At 44.1% G+C, this 27,118-nt stretch overlaps 2 protein-coding genes across 3 annotated transcripts in view; both read right to left on the reverse strand.

Annotated features, from left to right (window-relative positions):
• Window positions 1–117: 117 nt before the first annotated feature.
• LOC115766282 (DNA topoisomerase 2-binding protein 1-A) lies at window positions 118–4,886 on the reverse strand. Its single transcript, XM_030710150.1, has 2 exons — window positions 4,824–4,886; window positions 118–4,584 (listed from the first exon to the last, which is right to left on the reverse strand). The coding sequence occupies exons 1-2, from the start codon at window positions 4,884–4,886 to the stop codon at window positions 256–258; spliced, it is 4,392 nt and encodes a 1,463-aa protein (XP_030566010.1). The 3' UTR covers window positions 118–255.
• A 151-nt stretch (window positions 4,887–5,037) lies between these two features.
• LOC115766340 (netrin-A) overlaps window positions 5,038–27,118 on the reverse strand; it is a 52,153-nt gene continuing 30,072 nt past the window's right edge. Inside the window, exons 2-7 of one of the 2 annotated variants that reach the window (XM_030710232.1) lie at window positions 24,923–25,111; window positions 13,843–13,992; window positions 10,519–10,662; window positions 6,647–6,712; window positions 6,233–6,575; window positions 5,038–5,894 (exon numbers count right to left, since the gene is read on the reverse strand). In XM_030710232.1, coding sequence (XP_030566092.1) covers window positions 5,753–5,894; window positions 6,233–6,575; window positions 6,647–6,712; window positions 10,519–10,662; window positions 13,843–13,992; window positions 24,923–25,111 — 1,034 coding nt within the window. In that variant the 3' untranslated portion in view covers window positions 5,038–5,752. Of the gene's footprint in view, window positions 5,895–6,232; window positions 6,576–6,646; window positions 6,713–10,514; window positions 10,663–13,842; window positions 13,993–24,922; window positions 25,112–27,118 lie in introns of both variants that reach the window. The other variant, XM_030710233.1, reaches the window with a different exon arrangement.

Raw genomic sequence — 27,118 nt, forward strand, 5'->3', positions numbered from 1 at the left:
ACTTATATGATATGAGTACTAACCAGTGCTCACTCACCCACCTTCCCAATTGCTGTCTCTGTTTCTAAAAATCTGTTCAATTTGCGGGTTTATCTAAACAAATATTTAATAGCAATCTTACAACTAGATTGAAATCAGACTTCAGTCGGTTCTGGACATCAGATCCAACATTAATAGAAATGAAGTGAATTTAAACAAGTGAAAAAAAAAGGGAAATTAAATAGAGATAAATATAAGAACTCCGGAATTCGGTTGTTACTGCCGTATGACGTACTTCTCCAGATTGGTATCGCGACCACCCATGAGATAGCTATTGATGCACATTTGGGACATGATGCGGACGCCGCGCTGCTGTAGATAGGCGAAGTCCTTTGCGTCCAGAGGCGCCTTCTTGATGTCCACGAAACAGTGGGTGGCACTGGCCGCCGTTGCGTCCGAGCTGAAGGGTGAGCTAGGCTCCAAAATGGTGGCGCCGCCGGCACGCAACACATTCTTGATGGCCGCCAGATTGCGCTCCTGCAGGCTGAGTATAACACAATGATCACTGAAGGCGCCGCTGCCGGCTGTTAGTTCGGTACGCCAGCGATGTGCGGCGACGGCGATCTGCTGCTCCTCTGGCGCCAGTGTGGGCAGATTGAGTGCCTTGAGATTGCCCCACTCGTATAGACACTCATCCAGAAAGGCGCCGCGGGCATGACAGTCCTCGATATAGTTGATATTCAGCACCCACTTGCCGGCCGCCATGCAGCCGAGCAGTTTCTCGCCGCGATTCGGACGCTCGCACAGCAGATGCGTACAGCTGGCATCATAGTTGGATAGATTTTGGCAGATCTGGCCGCCCAGCAGCCGAATGCGTTCCATGAGCAGCATGCGCTTCTGCTCATCGTCGCCGCAGGAGATGCTGAAGCAGGGCGTGCCCTGGTAACGCATACGCGGCGAGTCGGCATCGGAGCTACGCTTGCCTCCATTGAACTCTGCGGGATCACGCCATCCCACAATATCCTCGCCGGCGGTCAAAGCAAAGCCCTCCGATTCGAATGGCTGCACATACTGCGCCTCGCTTCTGGTCTGACCCTCATGGTCGCGCTTAAGGCTGCTCCTGCGTGACTCGCGGCTCTTCAGGTAGTCTGTGATCTGCTTAAGCTCCATTGAATTGTTCGTGGTCTCCTCAAAGCTGATTTTGTCAAAGTTAATAGTGCTACCGCTGGGCAGCTCCTCGCTCGCAGTTCTGGGACTCTGTGTGCTGGGCACAAACGGCGATCCGGATGCGGCGGCGCCGGCGGCGGCCGTGATGTTGGTCGCTGGCTCTGGCTGGAATAGAATACGCCCCACTGGAGGCTCCATCACTCCTTTGCTCTTCTGATGATGCGCTTCCTCCTCCTCATCCACACTCTCGCCGCCTTCAGCGGCGTTGTAGTCAATACCCAGCGTCTCGCAGGTGATGCGCATCACACGCTGCCTTATGACCGTTAGGGGCGTGTCCGGCTTAATCTGGTGCTTGGGCAGGCGCCAGCGGCGCTCGAAATCGTCGGCCATGCGCTGCTGGAACTCGGGTGTCAGACAGAAGTTGGGTATGCCCGGGGCGGGGCGTGTTGTCTGGCGACGATTGACGGGCGTGCACGCTTGCCGCCTGATCCGCTCCAGTTCGGGCGTTTGGTTCTCGCGCATCTCGCGTATTATCTGGCGTACGCAATCGCGCGCCTGGCTCGTGTCTAGCCGCTGCACCACCTGCTCGAGGAAATCAAAATTGCATGCACCGCTGGTCTTGTGGTTGAGCGGCGTGTGCGGCGACTCGGGCGTCGTGGCGCCGCCCGAGCTGCGTCGCCGCGTGCTAGCCAGGCCAGTGACCAGCTCGGAGATGCGCGGATTACGCAGTGGCGTTAAATCGGGCTGATGGGGCTGCTGCTCCTTATCCTCCTCGCGCAGCGTCTGCTGTTGCTGTTCCGCCGACGATTTATTGAGGGGCGTGGTAGGCGTATTGCTTTTGGGCGTCAGCGTTTTGGTGCTGCTGCTGCTCTTGTTAATCTCCCGGAGGCCGGGCGAGGCGGGAAAATCGCTGGCGCTTTTGCCCACCAGGAAACGCACGTAGGGCAGTTTCTCGCCGCGTTCGGCGCACTGCAGCAGCCAGTCGGCGTGCACCACCGGATAACCCCATTTGAGGGCACCCTCGTACTTGGATCCCTCTGCACTGGAGCATATCAGAAGCGGCCGCTCTTTCTTCACAAACGCCTTGTTGAGTACGGCGCCGAGCAGCTCGGCCAGCGCATTGATGTAGTCACGCTCTAGGCCCGCATAAATGGAAACCACAATGGTCATGCCCCGCAGTGGCTCCAACCGCGCGCCATATGGCACCGGCCGATGATAGTACTCCAGGGGAAGCAGCTTGTTCTGCTTCATGCAGCTCTCCAGGTACAGCTCGGTGACCACATGACGGGCACTCACAGGCAGCACGGACTCATCAATCACCTGCTCGAAGCTGACAATGGCATAGTCCACCGGATCCGTGTAGCTGGGCGGCACCAGGCAGCCCTGGGCGGCCTTGCACTCGCTGAGCATCTGGTCGTAGAGCTCGCTGCTGAAGCACGCCTCGTGCACGTACACCGACGCGCCCATTAAGTAGTCCAGTTTGTCAAAGTCTATGGAGAGTGTACTTGCGCTCAGATCGGGCAGTGCGACAGGCAAAGCAGAGGGGCGGGGAGCAGCAGGGGGCGCAGCGGTCAGGGCCGTTAGCGAGAGTTGGGTGGAGCTAGCAGCGGGCAACGGCATGGCAGGCTCCTGTTCCTGGGAGTAGTGTGTTAGCAGATCGGGTTCCGGGTCCGGCTCTGGTTGCAGCTGCGCCTCTGCGTGCTCGAAAAGCTTTTTCTTGATGGGCAACGTTGGCTGCTTGAAACTGTGGTTCATGGAGCGCAGCGTACGCTTGCTGGCCGGCGAGGCGGCGTCGGCTGCCTCACAGCCATGCGGCAGATGGACACGATGTGGCAGCTCGCTGACAAGGTGACCGGCACGCATGCTCTCCAGGAGCCACTCGAGCCGCACAACTTGCACCGTGGGCAGCAGTCCTTCGCTCTGCCACTGCCGATGGGCGGAATCGTCCAGCTGGCCGACAACAATGTGGGTCAGGCCCTCATGTGGATCATCATAGCGTATGGCGCCGCCCGTATTGAGGACACGATGAAGCTTCTCGCGCTCGGCGTTGCGAAAACCGCTCAGATAGACACAGCAACCGTCCAGGAAGTTGCCCGCCTGCTTCGCCTTGCGCGGACTAATCTCGGCCAGAGTCTGCTGATATGTTTGCTGTTTATGACTACTGCCGCTACCGGCGGTGGCCTGCTTGAGCAGCTGTTTGGCAGGCAAGTGGCTACCACTACCGCTGCCGCTGCGGGTGACTCTGCCGGTGCCGCTGCTGGTGCTGCAGTTGCTGCTGAGCGTCTCGTTGACAGTGGTATTGTCGCTGCACATACGACGTCCCGGGGCGCTGACAAAGCTAATCCGCGACAGATCCGACAGCTGTGTGTTGTCGGCTGCGTTCAGATGGGCGTGTTGCTTGGTGGGCGTGGAGATCTGCTTACGAGGCCGCACCTCGTACTGTTTGGTGGGCAGCGCATAGCCGCGCTCGTGGCTATCGAATACCCATTCGGGCAGCAGGATGTCCTTTTTGAAGCGCAGCGCAGCCTTGTACTTGTCCGAATCGGTCTTCGATTGCTCCGTGATCACAATGTCCACCTGCTGGGAGCGAAAGGCGCGATGGTAGATGCCGCCATTCTCATTGACCAGACGCATGACCGCATCCTTTTTCGCTGTCTCCAGGCCGCTGCACGTGATATTGGCCCCAAAGAACGTGGGCAGACGGTACTTGTCGAACTGCTGGTCAGTGGCACGAATGCTGCTGCTGCTATTGCTGCCACTGTGACTGCACTCCCATACGCGCTTCACCCAGTCGACGTGCATGACGGGCACCTCGTTGAGCGTGGCATGCTCATACTTGTTGGACTTGATCGTATTGGATATGAGATGCGTGATGTTGCGCCCAAAGTTTTGGAAATAGTGACCGCCCATCCAGTGTATTAGCTTTTTCAGCTCGTCCTTCTCCTTGCTGCTAATGCCGCTGGCCGAGATCTGCAGCTCACGCATGGCCGTTGTGTATATGGGACTGCTGCCCAGCGGCACCGGCTCGTTTTGGCGCAGGCATTCCACAATGCACGGCGGACCCAGTACCAACGCTTTCGTCAGCTGCAGCTGCTGGAAGAGATCGCCCTCGAAGTGGGCCAGCACGAATATATCCTTTTTGGTCAGGCCGCCGCCGGCGATCAGCGGAAATCCCTCGCTCGCACGTATCTCCCGTATTTGTGTGTCCGCCAGCTGCTCGCGCATCAGCTTTAATGCGTTGGCATATTGCTCAGCGATGGCCAAGTCGGCCTCCGTTTCGCTCTTTATGTTGTTGACAAAATATGCGCATATTGATTCGTCCAGGCTCGTGCTCATCCTCACTAAAATGATTATGCCAATTGAAACTAATTGCGAATCCCGACGCTGGCACACTTTTTGCCAATGTTTTTTGGCGCGTCTGCTAGATGTTTGTGTTTTCTTTCGATATTGCAACAACTTGTTATCGATATACCGAGCAAAATACCAAATGCGCAGTTGTATATATAACTGTATTTTTATTTAATGATTCCCATTGGAAGCAAACTATTCTGTTTAGATATGAACTTAATGTTTATTTAAAAATTTGGTAGAAAACGTACACAGCTGCCTGGCAAAGTCTTACCGATGGTTTGGCTACATGACAGTTGCGATTATTTTGATTTAGAAACTAAAAATACTTTGAAATACTCAATGGTCGGCGATTTGGTATTTTGCCAATGGGTACGATATATATCGTACATAATGGCAATGCTGCAGGGGTGGCAATGCTGGTCACAGTTGATTTTTAAATGTTTTCGCGGCTATTTCAAATGTTAAACTCAAAAACGAAAACGATTTGGAGTATTTCAGAAAGTGAAACGAATGATTTGTGGGTTGCACTGTACAATATCTATTTATTTATGTTTTATGCGTTACTTTTAAACATTATTCAAGATATGATTTACGTTTTTGCACATTGAATTCTCTGTTGCTTATAGATATTAATGCTTATTGGGCTAAATTGCTGTTTCTTGTTTCTTGAGACTATTGTAGTTATTGTTCACGTTTGTTAATAGATAGCAGACCTTATGTAGCTGTGAATTAGGGGTCGTTGAGAGAAGGTTTCTTATGGTACAAAATAATACAAATCATATAGATTCCATATATAGTTTTATATATATATAAATACTTGCGTACACTGATAGTCAAATAACAATTAAAGTTAATTAAATAAATTAAATATAGCTATGTAGGCCTTAAAATGCTAAACAAATCAAATTAAATGCAGCTGTTAGTCAAATTAAAGTACCGCTAATTAACTTGGCCCAAAAAAAAATAAACAAGAAAAAATAATACATTTGTGTATATGTGTATATATATATACATATATACATATATATATATATATATATATATATACATATATATAGGAGTCGGAAACAAAGTAAAGCGAAAACTTGGCTATGTTTCTATGTAAAATTCATTGGAGTTGCGACGCTTTGATTTGATTTTTTAAATTCTTAATTCAAGCTCTAAAATCTACACATATGGTTAGCAAAAAAAAAATCGTTGAAGGTAGGTAATTAAATTGACAGCAAAATGTGTGACAAAGATGTGGACGGCACATCTACGCACAGGTGCGCGCTCGCCGTTGAAAGCGCTTCATGCGTCGATACCAATCGTCCTTCCACTCGATGACTATCGAGCGCGGACCAATGCCCAGGTAGCCGGGCGGTGCCTCCGAGTCCCGCCCCAATATCAAATAGGATCTAGAAAGAGTACAAGAGTTGACAGATTAATGATGTAAATACATGAATAGTCGATAAATTAAATTCAGTATGTGGGTTCTTGCATATCTACACTCGTCCCCAGACAAAATGGTAAAGAACTTAGTTAAGCCTTGGGCTTAAGTATCTATACACTTTAATGTGCCATAGATATTCCTTGAAAATTTAATTAAGATCGGACTGGAAACTCCTTAGTTTTCAAATAGTGAATTGACTATTGGCTTGGTCTGAGCAGTGTGCGTGTGTGTGTATATACACGCTACTGGATATACCTAGGCTCATAGAACACTCCCGGGTAGAACCCTTTAAAATATTCTTACCTGTTGACTTTGATCTTGGGACAGCGGCACTCCAAATTCTTAATCGGTATGATCCAGGTCATAGGACCTCGTTTCAGCATTGTATTCGGCATTCCATAGGCGTTGGTTCTGCTGTGCTTGAATACCGCCTGGATTTGCAGATCGAAGCGCGCCGTTTCGCTGTCGTTTGGATAATCCGGAACGCTGGCGCTGCTGATCCCAGCCGCCGCCTGATACTCGTACTCCTGGCCCCCCGCCGGCTGCTGATCCATTTCGTAGTCCACGTCCTGATCCATTGCGCGCCTGCGCTCGTTGCTGGCCGCCTCGCTGCTCGTATCGCGGCCAATTACTTTGGCCATTATTGCTGAGAATTGGAGAATTGAAGAATTCTTGTCGTATCGATGGCTTTCCAATGCATGCTCGATGCCCACTTACCGTAATCTCGTTTGCAGAATTTGTTGAGGTTTAACCTTTTGGTGCTGATTCTGCACTTTTCGCATTCTGCGAAGAGGGAAGAGAGTGAAAGGGGAGAGATGTTAAGAGAATTGTTGCGCAGTTGCATGCATTTATGGAAATTCAGATTTCAATCACCCCCCCCCCCCCCCCCCCCCCCCTGTCCACTGTCCCCTGTCCCCTGTCACGCCCCTGGGCAACTTCTTGCGTGTTTGTGTTTACAATTTAATTGCAAAATTTATGTCTTTATGGCCAATGCCAATTAGCGTGTCCAACAGCAAAACAGAAACAGACGTTGCTGCAGCAATAACTGCATTAAAGCGCGATCGGCATTGCATTAAGACTGATGCCCCGCCCCTTCCCAGACCTGACGAACAGTTCGACTCCCACTCCCCCTCTCCCACACCAGCAGCACCATTTGGGGCAGTCTAAGGTCGTCAGTGCCTCCTTTTGTGTACTAAAATTAGCCCCCTGTTCGTCTGTTGTGATTGCTGCAATGCAAATTGCATCGTTTGTTGTTTTAGTAGCAACTGCTGTTGTTCTCGTTGTTGTTGTTGTTTTATACCCTGTAGACAGCACCCAAAGCGAATAAGCAGAACAGCAAATGTGGTAAAGGAGACAAACCTGACATCACAAAAGTACATATATAAATTCTTGACCAGTCGATTATCATCTCCGCCAGACTCTGTCAGAGCTAAAGAACTCCAATTTGGAGTTTAGCTTTTCCCGTTCCTTAAAATCTAATCTAATCTAATTCACTCCATTTTTGATCTACTACTCAGAGACTTAAAGACTTAAAGCTGACAAGAGAATATTATAATAAAGTCACGAAATGTGCTAATTTGTTAACCCCTAAAAAACACACATCTTGCTGATAGTTCTTGATGTTTGGAAAGGGCACTCATTTATATGTCATTATATGAATACGAATGTGAATATCAATATGAAAAGCAATTGAGGAGAGGAGAGAAGAGCAGGCTGTATGGGATGCCTGCTCGTGCCAACTACAGGGTATTATCCACTGGGCACTCTCGACTATTTGTTGTTTCAGCTGCGGTTGCCAATGTCAGAGACACTGCCAGAAAATCGTGACACAATTGACTTTGTACTATATGAGCAAAAGTTCGATCGCTCGATCGATCGATCGGACGATCGATGGATCAACAGAGCGGGTGGGTTGGGGGTGTTGGCTTCTATATTTGTCTGGGTGCGCCAACATTTCGTGGATCTCGCCTCTTCAATGCGGTATTTATGGACGCACGAATAAATTGACTTTCAGGGCGGGCTTCTCGCTGCCCAGTAAGTGGCCAAGGCGATATTTATCGCGGCTATTTGCGGCACTGGCGCTAAAGAGCACCGGCCACGCCCACACGGCAATGGTCCAAAATTGTCGAGCGGTACTCATGTGTCCGCTTTTAATTCGTTCCGTAACCGACTCGTTAATCATTTGATTGTGCATCTAATTAACATGTCATTAAATTTCGCATGCAAAATCAGATATACTCGGCAAGGTTGTGTGGCGAGGGTTGGGGATTGTGGTTCCTGAGGGGTGAGAGGGGGGGGGGGTGAGGTGTATTTCGGGCACTAACTTTAAATTAACTCAGACCCGACAGAATTTCAAATTAATTTAATAAGATTATCAAATTATAAATTCATAATTAATATTCATGTCGAGCTGTCTCGCCCACGCCCAGGCTCAGATCCTTCCTCCCCTAGCCTAGGTTCGAGAAAGCTTTGCCCCGCAGCGCACACTATGCAAGGACTAACTTTTAGGCAGTATATGTGTGTGTGTGTGTGTGTGTGGGTGTGTGTGTGTGTGTGTCTGCGTGTGTTAGACTTTGTCCATCTTTCTAGTGCGCTTCTTGGTTACAAGCGTGCAAACTTCAACTTCAACTTCAACTTCAACTTGGGTTTTCCCAGCATCAACTTTGCGCTTTTCTTTGCCATTGACAAATAAATTTAACTGACTGCTGTCTGTTTTTTGGAGGCGGTTGCGTAGGGCCGGGGGCGGGGCTCAGCACAGCCACTTTGACTCAAGTCTTATTTGCATTTGATGATGGATGCTCTTCTGAATGGGCGCCCAATGTGCGCTCGTATTTAGCTCTGAGAACTTGTCACAGTTCGCTTTTCTTGATTTTCCCCCTCATTTTTTTTGTTTATTTATTTTATTTTATTTTTTACAGCTTTCAACTTTTCTTTTCTCTGTGAATCTGTTTGAATTAAGTTTTTGCGAGCGCCAGGACTTGGCAGAGCATTGAAGCAACCCAGTCAGAATATGTCTAGAGTGCGATCATTATTCGTGCATAGATTTTGCTTTGCCAGGACAATAGTTTTGCGGACTTTACGGCAAAATCCAAAAAGCATTCTCGGTGTTTCAGTTTGCGATTCGAACCAGCGCGCTGCCTATAGCGTAGATTCGAAAAGAATCGGTACGGACCAGGTCCCTGCTTTAAGGCTCGGTTCAACGAGACTGCAAGTCGAGCACAAATTATTGGTTTGTCAGTTTAAGTTTCGAACCAGCGACCTGCCTTTTGCTTCAATTCAACAAGACTGAGAGCCTAAAAAAGAAATGGGATTTTTTAAAGTTTGCGGTGCAAGCCAGCCTTTAGTTTCAGTTTGACGAGCCTGTCGGTATTTCCGCTTATGGTTCGAACCAGCGTACTGCCTTTAGGTTCGGTTCAACAAGACTGAGAACGCATAAAAGAAATAGTGTGTGTTGCAGTTTGCGGTTCGAACAAGCGTCCTGCGTTTAGCGAAGCTCGTCGTCATCCCTTGAAGATATCTCATAGAGGTAGATGAAGTATCTGCGAAGGAATTATCGCAATTGCATCCTCCAGGCGACACTTCTAGACATAGCTGCCAAGTCTAACGATTTGTTTTGTCAAGCGAAACGCGTTCGTATCGCCTTCTTATCTTCCAAAGTCGTGTCGCTGCTGTCAAGTTCTTGTCAATTTGTCATTTGGCTGCCTGCTGCTGTTGCTGCTGTTAAATGCAAATAGTTGGCAGCAATTAGCGACTGCAGCTGCAACAGTGCCGCTTAAAAGTGTGCGGCCATTGTCGGTGGACGCCGCTGCTCATTCATGAGCAAATTAAATAAAGAAACTTTTTAATACATTTGCGTTGCGAGTTTGGTTTCTATTTGCTGCTCGCCATTCGCTTTGCCACTTTGTGAAAAGTTTACTTTGCTTTTACTTCGGCCACGCGCCGCCTCACGGCGCCAATGGGGGCTGGGCGTGGGCGTGGGCGCAGGGTGGTGGGGCGACCGTTAGCAGGGGCTTTAGCATGATTTATGCCGTTGTTGCGCATTCTGTTTGCTTGCTTGTTGCAAGGCACACTCCGCCCCTCCTCCCGCACATCCAGCACATCCCACCAGCGCCTGTGGCAAGGCGTAGCAAAAATGTAACTAAAAGTTGCGTGCAAACATTTGCACTATCTGTTAAGTGCTGCCCGCCCACGCCGGCCATGTTCTGGCCAGCCACGCCTCCCTCGAACGCAGTGCGTTAACAGCCAGCAGCTTGCAGCTAACAGCTTGGAGCCCCGGACCCCGGGCCCCGGCCGCCGCCGACGCCGCCGCCGCCGACGCTCACGGCCAACCGTTGTCTTCTTTAGAGGCTCTGGGCCGCCGCTTAACCGACAACCGACTGCACTTTAGCGGATTTGTGTTTTCTCACCCATTTGAAAGGATTACAAAGCGAGAGAAGCGACGCGGCAAAAGTTTGCCGTCTGGAATAGTTAGTAGAAGCAACCACAGCAACAACAACAACAATAACTACAACATTTGTTAGCACATACAATGTTGAGAGAGAGAGAGAGACACAGAGAGTGAGAGAGAGAGAGAGTGAGCACTTACTTACCCCTGCCGCCCTCGGTGCGATAATATTGAGTTGGGGCGGCCGCCGAGGAGACGCCTCTATTCACGCCAACGCCTCCAGTAGATTCATTTGGCTCCGGCTCCGTATTCTGTGTATCCAGAATATTGATCATGCGTGGTGGTTGTTCTGGGAAAGAGATTTGAAATAATTTAAGAATTTTTCCAGATTTTATATACTCTCAGACCATTTCCTATCTCAACAAATATGATATTATTGCTTGTTTGGCTGGCTCGAGGAGGTTGAAACTCCACGTCAAAGAGCGGAGACGTGTAAAACAATTGCCCTGAATACGGTTGCCGAAGTGCAGCCAAAATATATTGGTTAGATTCAAACAAAATTGCATTTAAATTTGTCTTGAATAAATAAACCCCGCACCTCGAGCCAGCCAAACAAACAATTATAAAATGGAAAGGTCGCACAACATCAAATATGATATTAATTTAAAAAAACAAAATACTAACTATAAATATAGCAATTAAGCCATTTTTTTCTTTCCTTATGTCTATTTCCACCCGCAGGAAGGCGTTTGCATGAAACATTTTGTTTACTTCCGATCAGCTTTAAACTTAGTTAAAAAGATCTTTCTGATAATTTATTTGGGTTAAAACTCAATACCCTTTGGGTGGACAACACTGTTTAAAGGTTGTGTGAGCGAATGTTAAAGCCTTTTCCGATCATTAAACTATTTTGCTAACATGTGCGAGATTCCACTCGGCTGGCTGGAAATGAGGGTTTTATTTTCCCATGATCGAACATTTTGTTTTCTAAGATTCGAGCCTTGCCAAGGCAGAGTTGAGCCCGTTTGTATTTCATACAAATTTTTCCACCCAAAATTCCATCTGCTATAAGAATTACCTTCGGCGTTGTCGCCTTCAATTTTCACATAATCCTAAGCAATTTTTTAACTTTGTCAATTCTAAACGAAAGACATCTACTTTGCCTTCTTCGGTTAAGTTTGCAGATGAGAGCGCGAACACTGATCCAGGCATAGCCGATCTGTTCGCAAACTTTTTTCAAACTACCTACTCCTCCATTAGGTATAATAAAAATCAGCCTTATCCTTATCAGTTACAGAGGTCAAACTGCATCTTTAATCCCATTATTACTGAAAGTTCGCTTCTTAGCGACCTTAATACTATCAAGCCGGTTTACTCGCCGGGCCTTGATGGTGTTCCTGCTTGCTTAGATACTGCGCTGCAGCATTATGTAAACCTGTTTTAAAACTTTTTGAATTGTCCGTAAACACTTCATCTTTTCCGACCATCTGGAAGGAATCATACATTATCCCTCTCCATAAGAAAGGGAGTAAGTCCGATGTTGAAAACTATAGAGGTATTTCCAAATTATCCGCTATACCTAAAGCTTATGAGAGAATTATAACATCTCAACTACAGCATTTATGTAGTTCTATTATTTCACCTTCCCAGCATGGGTTCGTGAAGCGCAGATCTACAACCACTAACCTTCTTGAGTTTGCTTCGTTTGTAATTGATGGGTTTAAGGAAAGAAAGCAGACTGACGTCATCTATACTGATTTCAGTAAGGCTTTCGACTCTGTCAACCATTCCTTGTTGCTTCATAAAATAAGCCTTCTCGGCTTCCCAGTCAATCTTTTGAACTGGATATCAGAGTATTTGCGTGACAGAACCCAAAAGGTTCTTTTCAGAAATTCATTCTCTAAACGTATTCTGGTGACTTCCGGTGTTCCTCAAGGTAGTCATCTTGGCCCGCTACTCTTTACTCTTTTCATCAATGACCTTCCCTCGGTACTGTCTCACTCTCGAGTATTAATGTATGCTGATGATGTAAAATTATGCCTTGCATATAAGGATATTGCATCATGTTATCTCTTACAAGCGGACATTGATGCGTTTCAGGCTTGGTGTCTAGCCAACCTGTTAAACTTAAACTGCTCTAAATGTAAGGTTATGACCTTCTATAGAAGCCCTCCTCAATTTGTTTCTTACATCCTTGATAGCATACCGCTTGAGCGTGTTAATAGTACTTCTAATGAAGTTAATGATCTAGGTGTCATCCTTGATCATAAACTTAAATTCGACTCTCATGTTAATACCGTGGTCAATAAGGCTAGAATAGTTATGGGTTTCATCAAGCGATGGTCAAAGGAGTTTGACGATCCGTACACGACAAAAACACTTTATATATCTTTGGTACGACCTATTCTTGAGTATGGCTCATGTATCTGGTCACCACAATATGCTACCCATCAGGGCAGAATTGAATCCGTTCAGAAACAATTCTTGTTTTTTGCCCTTAGTGGTTTAAATTGGGATCCTCGTGTGCGGTTACCGTCATACTCCAGTAGACTTCTGATGATTAACCTTCCTTCTTTAATTAATCGTAGAACCATGCTGGGTGTAATATTTATTCATAAATTAATTACTGGTGAAATCGACTCTTCTGTGTTGATTAGCCAATTAAATTTCTCTATCCCTACTAGACTAACACGTAATTTTGTACCTTTATCGCTTCAATTTTGCTCAACTAATTATGCCTTGCATGAACCGTTCAGGGTTCTCTGTGATGACTATAACAAGCATTACAGAGTATTCTGCTCGGAAGCTTCTCTTCCTCGTATAAAGTCTTCTATTCTAAACTATTTAGCAAGTAGATAGTCCTATTTTTATTTGTAATTGTATTTGTACACGTACTCGTTGTTTGTATCGACTTTTTTTTAATATTATTTTTTTTTCTTCATATTTACTTTTCATTTCGTGTCGTACGTTATACGACTGCGCCCCTCGGTCGGTTGGGCGGGAGGTGGGATGCAGTACGTTGCATCGGGATTCGCGTAAAAAAAAAAAAAAAAAAAAATATAAAGACCACCCGAAATCCAAAAAAATCTGACAATCCCACAATTCATTTATTGCCTGACTAGATCAAGTTAGTTTGGTTCGAGTGATAGATTTTGACAAACTTTTCCGACAATTTGCCTTATTATGTTATCGTGCAGCTCGGACTTGGCTAATTTCTACAAATTTTGAGATTTTATTGTCTGTAAATTTTGACTAGAAACAAACGATGCGCTTCCCAGGTTTCGTCTCTTGATTGGCTTCACTACAATTGTTTAAAGTGGGTTTCTTTCCAAATCAATTCGTTTTCTCTATTCGAAAGCACTTATCATACATTATTGTAGACCCCCTCCACGTACTGCCCCATGCTATAACTTTTGGAAAACACTGTACGCTTGTTTTTGAACTTATTGTTTATGAACTACCATCATATTAATACACATTCCTTGTTGAACCCATTTGTGCTCTCTGGTATGGTATGTCGTTTACTTACTGATGCACGGTGCGATGGGGGAATGGCTTTGTTGGTAGCCGCGGGCGCAGCGATTGCAGGTGAGGCCCGTAACGCCGTCCTTGCACGGACATTGACCGCTCGTGTTGTTGCAGATCTTGCCAGATGAGCCGATCGGATGGCACTCGCAGGCTGCAAAAAGGGAAATAGAACAGTTGAGAGCCGATCAAGAATCAGTTGAAAGGCATTGAGATACAGATACAGATACATTTACAGATACAGATATATTTGTTGTGGCAGTCGCAGCTGCAGCTGCGCCGCGTTGAGAGCTTAATTGTGCTGGCCGCACTTCAAAGTCTTTTACTTTACTTTTTCTTTTGCCAATCGCAAATGCAATCTGCAATCGACACATACACACACATATACACACGCACACACACACACACACACACACGACTGATTGCCACTTGAATTTAACATGAAGTTGCTTTCAAGTTTTCTTTTTCATCGCGCTTTTCCATTGTCTCTGTACGTTTACGAGCCGTGGAAATGTGCATTAACAGTTAGCAGAGACTGTCGGCTGACACGGCCGCAAATTGACCAAAAGAGCGGCCGCGATAATGAGTTCTTTTTTTCATAAATATGTTATATATATATTTATCCCGTGCGATTACTGAGTTATTTTGCATATTTGTACTCTTCCGGCTAGAAGAATTCAATTTTGTGAAAAAATGGCAACGCCATGCGTTTAAGTCGCAACACTCCTCCTATTTACGGTAATTGTTAAATTTTGGTCGGTGCTGCCATTTTTGCTGTGTATTGCTAGGTGGCAACGCTGCGATTTCTAAGCTGCCAGATTTTGATTGAGTAGTTCAAGTAGTAAATGCGAATCTGGCAGCTAGTTTGACAGCATGTTAAAGTCCTTTAGCTAGAGTTATTTTAAACGCTCGTAGAGTACTGGCTAATATATCTATATAATCTTAGCACAGTTTTATACATACACTGGAAGAAATTACCCGACATTGCAAGGCGTAAATACTTTAAATTGAACTGGTACCGAAATTATTTGTGTTATTCGCGCCAGTTTCAGACTTATGCAAAACATATGCTATGCATTCGCTATATGCTATGCTCAGGCATTGCATCGATCGAATTAATTGCTTGTAATTTATGTTTTTATTAGTCGAGCTTTAAAGCCATTTCGCCAGCGGCCTTTCATTTTTTTAATACTATTTATTTTTTTGCTGCCGCGCTTTGTGGCACGCGGCGTTTAGCTGCCACCCACAAAGGACACAAATGTGTGTGCTTAATGGCTGCTTAGATCTCTCAGAACTAGCTGCTCCTCATTTGCTGCCCGAAAGCCGACGAGGCGGGGGTTTTTGCCAACGCCTGCATTTTGCACTTGAATGTGGTCGGTTTAGGTTAATAAGCCGCTTTCGGCCACACACTTTAAATGCAATGGCCCTTAAGACTTGGCGTGTCTAAAGCATTACTTGCAACTACTGAGCGGTAAACTGAGACTCTACATATTGCCTGGGCAGTGCGGGGTGGACCGTAGGGTCGCGAATGAAACTGGGAATGGAAATGGGTATGGGACTGGGCATGTAGCTGCCATAGAGCTGAGTGTGCAGCGTGCGTGCAACATTTGGTAATTTAATCCGATTTACAATAAATTAAATGCGATTTATATGCACAGAGCGACACATCCGGAAGATAACAACAACAATGACAATGACAACAACAACAACAGACAATAATAACTTGCTACAACAACAGCACTTTAACCATTTTGGCGCTCTTGTGTCCATTGTTGGCCACAGGGCATACGCTCAGTTATGGGTGGGCGTGGCAGCAACAATATGACAACAATATGACCATACGTATGTGTGTGTGTGTGTGTGTGTGTGAGTTATCTGAACTCTCCACAGCTCGACTGCTGGCATCCTGTTAAAATGGTCAAGGCAAAAAAAAAAAAGGAAAAACAAAAAAAAAATAGCAGCAACAACGAGTTCATTACGCATCCTGCCCCATATCACAGACATGAATATGAACTTCAGCCACGCCGCCCGCTTCCAGCGCATATGCATATGCATATGCATATATGCATATATGTGTGTGTGTGTGTGTGTGCGTCTGTGTATTCCTGGCATTTTCCATACGGTCCGTGCTGCGCTTTTTTGCGCATTGACCAAGCAAGAGATTATGAATTTTCATTATAATAAGCCACAGAGGCACACACACACACACACACACACACACATATAGACAATGATAATCACACTCGTAGAAAACAACACACAGTCCCGCCTCCAGTTTTGACGCCCACTTCTATTCACAATGTAATCGAGTTGCTGCATTTTTGCTTAGCTTTAGCTGGATTCTATTTAATGTTTGCCGGCTGCAAGGCTTGGCTGATTCATTCACATTCATTCGCATATCCGATAAGTTACCGGGGAGCACCTTTCACCGCGTTGACTCACTGCACGAAAGGACGACCCAAATAGCCGCATTGAATCACAGTCGAGTTGCCAGCTTTGATACAAGTCTGTGTGCATGCAAAAGGCCCAAGCCACACAAAGAGTGTGTCAGTCTCTGGCCAGCAAGAGATGCTCCTGCTCCAATTTGTACGGCTCCAACAACAGATGTCTCTGTCTGCTCTGTTGTGCACTGAAAGGGCTCTGTGAAAAATTGGCTCTTAATTAGGGCAGCACGTGAATCAGCCAGCAGCCAAGCAGCCAAGCAGCCAAGTGAATCAAAGTAACATATTCATCATGACGGGCATGGATGAAAGTGCAGCTGGACAGCTGGACGGCTGTAGAGCTGGAGCTTAAAGAAATCTCATTGCAGACAATATAACAAGTATATTTGAAGCAGTTCCTTGTCTCAACTATTTTCCTTATCCATTTCGCAAATATTGCAAAATATAGTTCAGATATAATCCTGTTTTAGCTGTAAATCAGAATGAACGAAATAATTGTCAAGCTTTTCGGCTATATATCAGCTCCGGGCAAACATTATTTATGCACCTGACTGAACGTTATGGATTTATGTAGACATTTATACAAATTTGACAGCCATCAATTAGACTTTAGAGATTTTGGCCTGGTTTTTCATTTGATATTCAGTTATTGGCACTTTGCTTGCGGTTCATTTATTTACCCACAAATTTTCTGGATTTCCAATTTTTGACAGAGCCCTGTTTCGCTCTTATTTACAATGCTTAAAATTTGTTTGGCTTTTATTTATTTTCCTTGGGCTTCCAAAAATTAATTAACCGAAGTTTCACAGTGTGCGCCGTTTGCGTGCTCACACTCACACAGATACTTACACTTACTTACACACACACACACACACACACCGATTCACATTCAGATATTCATATTCACACTCACACAGCGCGGCTCTGGGCGAAATGTAAACATCATAAAGCAAATCAAGCGCAATTTGTTATTGTTTATTTCAACTTTGCGCAAGCGAACCAACCACACCAATACCCACGCCCACGTCCACGTCCACGCCCATGGCCGCCAACCGCCAGCCCCCAGCCTCCTCTTAGCTGACCGCCAGCAAAAAGTGCGTAACGTCGACGTCGCAGTGGCCACTTCCCATCAATTGCCATAAAATATTAGCCGAAATTTCGTAGTCCAGCAGAAAAAATGGTGAGCAATAAAAAGCACAGCTGCCGCCCCTGGGAGGGGGCCGTAGAAGGGAGGGGGGTGCCTGCTGCTGTTTGTTATTATTAGACAAATAGATTCATGCAATTTTCAAAAGAAACCAAACACAGAACAAGAATTATGAAAAGATTTCGCCTCGTCGAGTCGCAATCGAATGATTTGCTGTGCGAGGGATTACACCTGACCGCATCCGATCTGGTCGAGGTGAACACTAAACAGACCGCGCTCCAGCCAGATACATTGTACATCTGATGGATGCTCGGCATGAATCATGCTTGTTGCAACATGCAACAGATTGCACTATTTGTACATTTCATGCACAATTTGCCGCACTTAAAGTGTGAATACACTCATAGTATTCGTATTCTTAATCACATTTATACCGATAGGATTGTGATTACAAATGAATACAACCAAAATATTTATATCATTTATACAAATGTTTAATTATATTATTATTGGCCATCCATTCAATTGGTGTGAGTAGAAATGAATACACGAATTCGAGTGTATATATTTAATGAATACGCGTCGATGAATATGTTTTGAATGTCTTGTAAATCATATTCAAAACGATATATGAATATCCATCACAAAATTCAATTATTTAAAGCTTAAATATTTTTCGATTAGTTTTGGACAACCATTTTATTTTAATTGTGAGTACAAATGTATGGTCCAAATATTTGTATTTCTTATATGTATATTTTATGAATCACATTCAAAATCAAATGAATGTAGAAGTTAATCGACGATTTAGAGTTTAAATTTTGAATATCCTTGTTGTGAGTAAAAGGACATCTAATAGAACTTAATTCTATTAATTAAAAGATATGAGCATTCATGAATACACTCGCAAGTTGAGTAACACTTTAAAATGCCCAAATAATCAAAGTTGTGAATAGAAATGAAAGCACTGAAATAAATAAGTAAATAAGTACTTTTGGGTACTTTGCCTCCTGCATCAAGAAACTGCTTGAAATTAAATAATCAGTGAATACATTCAAGCCAATCGAACTGAATAGTCCGTCTTTCCGCCTAGTCTGGTTGGGTATTGGCGGATTCTCTTTACTGGCCTATTAATAAATCAATGGCTTCACACGGCGCGACAAAAGTTATGCTCCATTCTGGTAGGTCGTCCACATCCCTGGTCCTGGTCCTGGGCCTGCTTCTGGTCCTGCTCCTGCCGCTGCTCCTGTCTCTGCCCAATTGCTGGTGGGTAAAAGTTTATCGCGGTTGCAACTGGCGCAAAGTTCGCTTAACTTTTGCGACGATGCCAAATGAGCAAAGACTCTCGCAGGCGAATCCCTTACAGACTTCGAGCTGGAGAAGTTGCAGGCTGGGCCGACCTCTGCTCAAATGGATTGTTACAATTTTGTTGCATGTACAACACGGCAAGACTGCAAACTTTTTGGCATCAGGTGCGAAGCGTGGAGGCCCCGGCAGTGGCAAGAAATAAGAGCCTCATTGTATTTGGAAACTTTGGCGCACTTTTCAAATTGTGCGTTCAAATCGAGACACTGACATAAAGACTATTAAAAATCAAACGAAGCGCATAAAAGTAGGCAATTTCACATTGCCAAAAGATCTGACGGGGGCCGCTCCTGGGCGAGCTCTCGGTGGTTAGCCTTGGGGTGGGGGTGGGGGTTGTGGAATCTACGAAATGGCAGCGCCAATTTGACGCTCGAACAATTTGCACAGCTTTAAATGTCAACTCGCATGCAAAATGTCATAATTCAAATTCCGGCTACAGCCTGCCCACGCCCACGCCCACAAAAGCCGCCGGAGAGCCAAAAGCGCGGCCAGCCTGAGGTTTGCTCTATGTGTGTGTGGGTGGTTGCTCCTGGTAGTGCTGCGGGCAACGCGATATGCAGTGCTTATACCCTAAGACCTCAGTCGAGTTGCGAGGGTTGATCAGCGCACAGAGCTGGCTGGGATGAGATACACAAAATTCATCTGTATGCTTCTGAGTAGTATAGGTATTTTGGAATCTACCCCTAGACTTTCGTCTTCTTTTAATTTTTTAAATAATTTCAAGTAATATGGCTAAGCGGATTGGTTGTTCTGTGCTTCTCACAAGCTTTTATAAAAACAAAAGTTGTAGAATTATTTATGGATGTTATGTTACGTTATGTCCTACATTAATGAATACATTTTAATCAATGGTTCGCTTCACGTTTTGACCGAGCTTCCTGCTTCAAAAATATAAATTTAGTTTCCATTAAAAATATGCTTAGAAAAATGCATGGGTTGGCACCCCACGTTATAAATGTCTTGTATTCGGATCACTTTCAATAGTTTTTGTATTGAACAAACCATTTTTAAACAAAATTCGGTTCGGTTCAGGTTCCGGTTCAGCTGTTATTTAGGCAGCTGGCTTCGCTAAAGGTTCAGCTCATCGCAAGAAGTCAATTGGTAGTCTGGGCTTAAGCCGACTCGGCTTAAACTCGACTTAAAGCATTGTTATTTTAAGCGCACTATTTTTTAACAAAATTAAATGGTTCTAAACGCTTGTAGAGTATTTTTGGTTCGTACTCTTCGAACTCTATTAAATTCTATATCAGAAATCTATATCAATTATATGTACAGGGTATTTGCCGTTGCCAATTGCGTCCGACTTTTTGCTAGCAGCAACTTTTATTGCTGCGCCAGCGTAAAATTCGCTACGCCGCTTAGTTCGTGCTCCCCCCGGCCCCCCTTTACATAGTTGTAATAGATTTTTGTAGCTTAGTTTTTAAAACCATCAGGACTTACCGCCACCCGCCACCCACCACCCACCGATCCCCCTTCCTTACTTTTTGTAAGCTCTATGATAAATTCATTTTGGCCTGGCATTCAATTAAGTAAGTTGGCCGGAACGGTCGCAGCTCGACCTTTAACCAATTTGTAACAGTTGCAAAGCGAGTTTTATGAAATTCTAATGATGTTTCCGCCCCCGTCCGCACAATATACACACTCACACCTACTCACCCCAAACCTAACCCACCGCCACCCCTGTCTAATGATTACGTTGGCAGCGGCTGCGTTTCATGAACTTGCTGCGGCAAAATGGGCAGTTAAAGAAGTTTCTGCTCGGTGTGTGTGTCTGTCTGTGTGTGTGTATGTGTCAGTGTGTGTTAGCGTGTCTGTGTGTGTGTGTGTGCAAGTGTCTGTCGCATAGGTAATTCATGACATTATTTTAATTGCTGAGGCTGCTGCTGTTATTGCTGTTACATTTCGCACGTGACTTTCTGATTTTATGGCTTTTAATTTCACGTATTTAGCTACGGATATTGTTAATTGTATTCATGTCCGCCCTCCCCCAACCCGCCCAGACAACGACACGCCCATTTGTATTGCCTCGTTTATGACATGCCATATACATATAATTTTGTCCCATTGTGTTATTGACACAAAAGCCAAGCACTGCCAATTTGCGGTATCTTTTGCATTTATAGGGTAGCAAGGGGTATAACGAAATGTGCAAAATCCTAGCCTCAAAACTGTTACAAAGCGTCCTGGCCATAAGCTGTGCTCATAATGTCAAACTGGATTCATTTTATTTCGAACATTACTAGCTTAATGTAGCCAAGAAGCAGTTGTGAGAGTATCGCAAAGTCGTGTTACTGTTGTTGTTTTTCTCCATTTGATGTTGCATGGGGCATAAAATTAATGATGTCACAGCGGTGACATAAAAAGCAGAGCACACTTTTCGGGGCGGGGACGGCTTTTAATTATCCAAAGATTTGTAACAAACAGCAAATATAATAACAACCAAAAGCTAAACTAATATGAATAATGATCAAATGTGTGTGTGTGTGCGTGTATGTGTGTGTGTGTGTGTGTATGTGTATCTTGCAATCTCGCATTGGACAAATAATAATGTGTAATTTTCCGGTCATTGAAACATTTGCGCAAATAAGGAAATTGGCTGAGCCGAAACTGAAATGGCTTTGACAACATGTCTGTCCAAGTGTGTGTGCGTGCGTGTGTGTAATGGTTTGCCTGGTCATCCGTTTGGACAGCCCACAATGTCTGTCCCTATTTGCCGTGCCCTCGCCCGGCCCTGCTGACTGACGGATGAGTTATGGCTCTGGCCACGTCTGCTTCATTTTGCTCTGCTCAAGTAAATCATTTGAATATTTAAATTAAATCGAAATCATGTCAACAACAACAACAACAACAACGACGGCAACTGCAAGTTGTTTGTGCATCTTCACTCCTGTCCCGGAAGTCTCTGCACAAAGTGTTTGCTTTAAGGCGTTAATTATAATGCGAGACATGCGAGCAGCGCGTGTTTTGCCATCTACGGGAAAACTTATGATATCTCAAATATGAATCGAGTTGAAAAATTAAATAAAATATCAAATATTTATGACTGACGAGCAGATGTAGAGAGCAGCTTACAAGCTGACAGCTAGACGTAATATATATATATATATATACCTACATAATATGAATGTATGTATGTGTCTATGTGTAATCAGTATGCAGCAAAATCAAGCCAGAATCTAGTCGAAGGTTGGTTGGTTCTCTGCAAAATCGATTAAAAGCTGTGTATTATCAAAGGGTATTTAACTATTAAAAGTCTTAGCACTTTTAAAAGCTTGTTAGGTTTTAGTTAATTTGGACTTTCATTAGTCTTGGATTGTTTTTTATACCGTGACCTTATGGAAAATGGCTGTAAAGTTAATACTAGTTTTGTGCCAATGTATCTAACAGCCAGAAGGAAGCATCTCAGATACATAAAGTGTTTTTATTCTTGATCAGCGGCACTAGCCGAATCGATCTAGCCATGTCTGTCTGTCTGTCCATAGTTATTAACGCGTCGATCTCAGAACTTATAAGAGCTAGAGACTGAATTTTAAGCTTAGAAGCAATCGATTCAAATCCTTATCGAAATCCTGTTTTTGTGCAAATCTTTAGGGTTTTAGATCTTTTAAAAAGTTAGATAATATAGCCCGTTAGAAGTTTCTTAATATCCATAATTAAGTTACTAATTATTTATATTTCTACTTTTGAAAAGTTTCTCCCTTAAGTATCTTTTAAAACTGATTATCTAGCAGCTGTGCTGCTTTTGCCTTCTGTCAGCTAAAACATTTCTTAGACATTCATGTTGGCAAATTTGTTTCTTGGTACGAGTGCTCATCATATGTGAAAAGTGCTTGCTCAATAATGTATTTGCTGAGGATCTACGTAGTTTGTCCGTTTTAGTTGTTTTATTCTAGATATTCTGAAGAAATTCATCTTGGCGAAATTGTTTCCTCGCATTTTTCCAGCTAAAAAGCTTTTAGCTGCTGCCCTTGTGCTTGTTTTTGGTTCTCAGGAAAATGTTTGCAAATTGCTTTGCCCAAATCTTTGATATTAAATTGATGCGATTTCATCGATTGATTTATGCAGACTTTTCAAGGTATATACTAGAAGTATTTATCTTTCGAAAAGCTAAACCCAATTATCATTTCGCATGCATCAAAGAATTTTTATTGAAATGCGAGCCACTTGTTCTATTGCGGCAGATTGGGATATATTGCGTCAACCGACTGCTGTTTCCATGCTATATGCGCTGCACTTGATCTGGATCTGAAGTACCCGCGCTTGTAATGCGGCGCAAATGTTGCATTAAGGCTGCCGGCAGGTCAAGACAACTCCAGACAGTTGACTAATTGAAAGGCAACTCGCCAAATGGTCAACCCAAGCCAAACCAAGCAGGACATAAAACATTCTGCCAGCACGCAACAACCACAACTGCAACAACAACAATGAGAACGGGCTGAACAACAATGAGAACAAATGTAAAAACCACAATGCAAAAATGTTTTAAACAAATTGCACGCGTGTCAAAATTTAAATGAATAAATTTCTTTCGACGTTGCGCAAATAAAACAAAAAAAATTAAGGAAAGGCAGCAAAATAAAATAAATAAAAAAAACAACAAAAATGTTGAAAATAAAACAAAATTCTGCAAAGAGAAGCCGCCGACGATTAAACACAGCAAGGCTTTAGGTGTGTGTGTGTGTGTGTGTTGATGCTTACTTGACTTATTTACGATTTGCGCATTTGGCTGGCCTTGTAAATTTGGTTGTTGTTGTTGCTGGATTTGTTTGCGCTGCGTTGTATAATTAATTAAAAATCGATAAGATTTTGATATGGATTTAACGGCTTTTCAGAATTATGATGCTTAGTCAGCAGCAGCAGCCACAGCAGTGACAGCAGCGACAGCACCGACGTCTTTTGAGAAATGATGACAAATGGGACACGCGGCGTATGCGCAATTCGCAGCTGCGGGGGTCGGCAACCAGCCGAGCCGAACAGGAACTACAATAACAGCAACAATTACATTCACAACAATTTATTTGTAGGAAATAATATATTTTGTTTGTTGTTCTTCTTTTTTTTCTTGTGCTATTTAAGCACCTTTTTTGTTTGTTTACAAATCTCAATTTGCAATTGGCCAAAAACGAATATGGAAAATTTGTTGTGCGGACGTCAGCTCTGATACGAAACGCACAGTTAGATGGATATAGATTCGTTTCTATATGCATATGTGGGCTAAATATAGTAATTGCCTAGTTTTGTTTTTAGCCAGCCATCTGCTCTTGTTGTTGTTGCTGTTGCTGTTCGACCAATTTATTTGGCCGAGTTGATTAGACGGCGCGTGAAAATTATTGCCAGCTCATAAATTAGCTGACCACACTGCCCAGTTCCTGTTGAGCTAATGCTTGTTCTGATTATACCCTGTAGCCATAACATGTTTAGGGTATATCAATCGTGTAAATAATATGTATTTATGTCTATATGGATCTGTTATCTGTACTGCAAACGAAAGTGTTATGAAAAGTGGATCAGATACATATATACATATAACATCGATTATATTTTGTTTATCGATATGAGCGCGTTTTCGAATATTGCAGGTAAACAAAAGTTATTTAGCACTTTTTTTTTGGAACTTAATTATTTTATTTATTATATGCCGTTACTGTAGCTTAATAACTTTTATCAGCGTTAGTGATTCAACACTAAACTAAGCTAATTCGGATCCGTGTACAGGGTATTTGACAGCCTGTCAGTGTCGAGTGCAGCATTCGTATTTGTCTTTTCGGATTCTTAAATCGGGCTCTCAGTTCTTGACTGCCCATCGATTGGCAAGCGCGGCAAATTTATCGGTTACATAAATTATTTGGAATATTTTTAAAGGTCGTTCTTGAAAGAGATTGCATTTTTTGATAATGTTGGCTCTTTACGAGTTATGGACATAATTTGGGCTAATTAGTGTGAATTGGGGAGGAATTTTGTTTGTTTTTCTTTTGTTTCAAGTGTGGCAACAGTTAATTAAATTTTAAGTAGCGCCTTACCGACTCGTTCTGGAATTTCTTGAACGGTTTTGGCATAACGGAATGCCCACACGGCCCCCGGGGGGTAGCATTCGAATATATAGCGCATGTGGCAATTCATCACAGTTGACTTACCTTTGCACACCTTGCGATGATTCAACGGCTTGCTGGGATCCCGATAGTAGCCCTCCTTGCACAGATGACAATTGCGTCCCGTGGTCGAGTGTCGACAGTTCTGGCAGACGCCGCCAGAGACGCCAAGTGAGATGCGAAAGATATCCATATTGAAGCGACATTGACGCGCATGATTATTGCAATTGCACACTGCGAAAGAAAGAGAGAGAGAGAGAGAGGGAGAGAGTGAGTTGGTCAATTAGAAAGAGCTGGCTGGATGAGCATGTAATATATAGCATTTGCCTAACTATCTCTTAACTACCATCAATGGCTTTATTACGCCCCATTTTAAACTTGGCAAATGCGTTAAATGGAAATAAATGGAACGCAAATCGTCCAACAATGCGCAACCGAAGCACGAGATGGGCTCCAGCTGGACTGGGTGGAGTGTGGAGGGTTGAGTGGGGGCTGTTGGCATTGATGGGGCCAAGGCATGTCATTTTTCTAGCGGGACATTGGCTTCTATTGCATAATTTATGCGGCGATTTGTTTGAACGGCTTTAAGAGCCATCATCAGCATTGGAATAGAACCATCCACGACTTTGTGCTCTATACCCTATAGCCTACTCGGCACGGTAGCTTCCTTTAGCTGGCTTTAAAATAATATTGTCAATTTCTTATAATAGCGTGTAAAAGGCGCATTAATGCTCTTCATTTAAGTTTAGTTATTATAAAAAACTGAGCTCAAATTTGTTTAACATCTAAAACTAGCTCAACCAGCATTTCGACTCAATGCTTAACCTTTACTTCCGCTGGAAGCCCAGTCGTATTAGAAAATTCTTATATAATTTATTTGCATTTTATTCCATTATCTATAAGTTAGGGCATTTGGAATTCGTTGCGTGTTTAGTTTTGTCTGTCGCTTCATGTTTTGCTTTTGGCAAACAATTTTGCTATTGACATTCGATGACGTCTGCTGTGTTGGCATCTTTAGCTCCCCATCGTCAGCTTTGTTCGAGTTGAAGTCCAACTTGGAGCTGTCAATGGCAAAGGCCGACGCTTGCAGCTTGTGGCTACACAAAAAAAAAAAGAGAAAAAAACTTGAAGCGTGCCTCAACTCTACAACTGTCCACCTATCCATGCAAGTCAAGTGTATACGTGTGTGTGTGTGCACACATGTTATAATTATCTTTCACACATTGTGAGGCGCAGACAAAGCGGCTGCCTGTCGTCTGCTGCTCTGTCCACAGAGCCCCTCTTTGCGCTTCTCAGGCGCTAGGCGCGCGCCAGCCGCAGACAAAGTTATGTCAGCGCAAATATTTGAGAGCAGTCGACTTGTCGGGGCCATTGGTTGCTATGTATGCACACAAGCACACACATATACATATTTCTTTTTGCGAATGTGCGCGTGTGTGTCTCTGTGTGCAGGTGCTGTATGAAGAAGCGTCAACAGAAGAGCTCTGTGTGCAAATATTTAGAACAAAACATGGAAAAGCTCTGCCACGACGTGTGGCTAATTGCCAAGCCGAAGGGCCGAGTGGGCTTGGCCGCGGATGCGGATCCCTTCCCATAGTCCGGTGTTAAAAAATGCTAGATAATTAATTTTAATGACACACTTTTTGGCAGCTGACTGCGAATACAACTTGATTTATGGCTTAGCCTTTTCGATTTCGTGTAAATCTCACTCACAAAGATTACAAAACGCGTCTTAAAACTATGCATAAAACTGTTCATTAGGCCACGATATTTGTGGCCCGGGCGTTATCTGAGCCACGCAACGCGTCGCATTGGTAATTAAGTTTAAATTTGATAAGTGAACCCAAAAAGCCAGCCACAGCACAATCAAATAGTCAGCTGCCAGCCGTATCTCAATCCGTATCCGCATCTGTATCTGTGTGTGTGTGCGTTTGTATCTGTAGCTGCATCTGCATCATCAGCTAGGCCCTCTAATTAACTGGCCCAGGGTTGAACATATTATACGAGGCGCTTTACTTTCAGCTTAAACACATTAGAGCCATGGCTAAGAGGGGAAATGGCTAAAGCGATTGACAGTTTTTCGATGCAGGCATAAAAGGAAGTAGCTGTGGTACGGGTTCGTTGAAGTTCAAATACCCTTCCAGACATATAACACATAAGAGCAAGGCTGAACTGACCACAATTTCAATTTCTTTTCTTTATTCAATTCAACTGTTCAAAGAAACCTTAGAACATATGAAC

The sequence above is a fragment of the Drosophila novamexicana genome, unplaced genomic scaffold (assembly GCF_003285875.2).
Source record: "Drosophila novamexicana strain 15010-1031.04,08,12 unplaced genomic scaffold, DnovRS2.1 tig00001089-arrow-arrow-pilon, whole genome shotgun sequence".
Lineage (NCBI taxonomy): Eukaryota > Metazoa > Arthropoda > Insecta > Diptera > Drosophilidae > Drosophila > Drosophila novamexicana.

Excerpts from the sequence above, each read along its gene's own strand:
- LOC115766282 (XM_030710150.1), bottom strand. The coding sequence starts at position 4,886 with ATGTACGATATATATCGTACCCATTGGCAAAATACCAAATCGCCGACC. Across the intron at positions 4,585-4,823 it reads CGACCATTGAGTATTTCAAA|AAAACACAAACATCTAGCAG; the intron begins GTATTTTTAGTT and ends CAATATCGAAAG.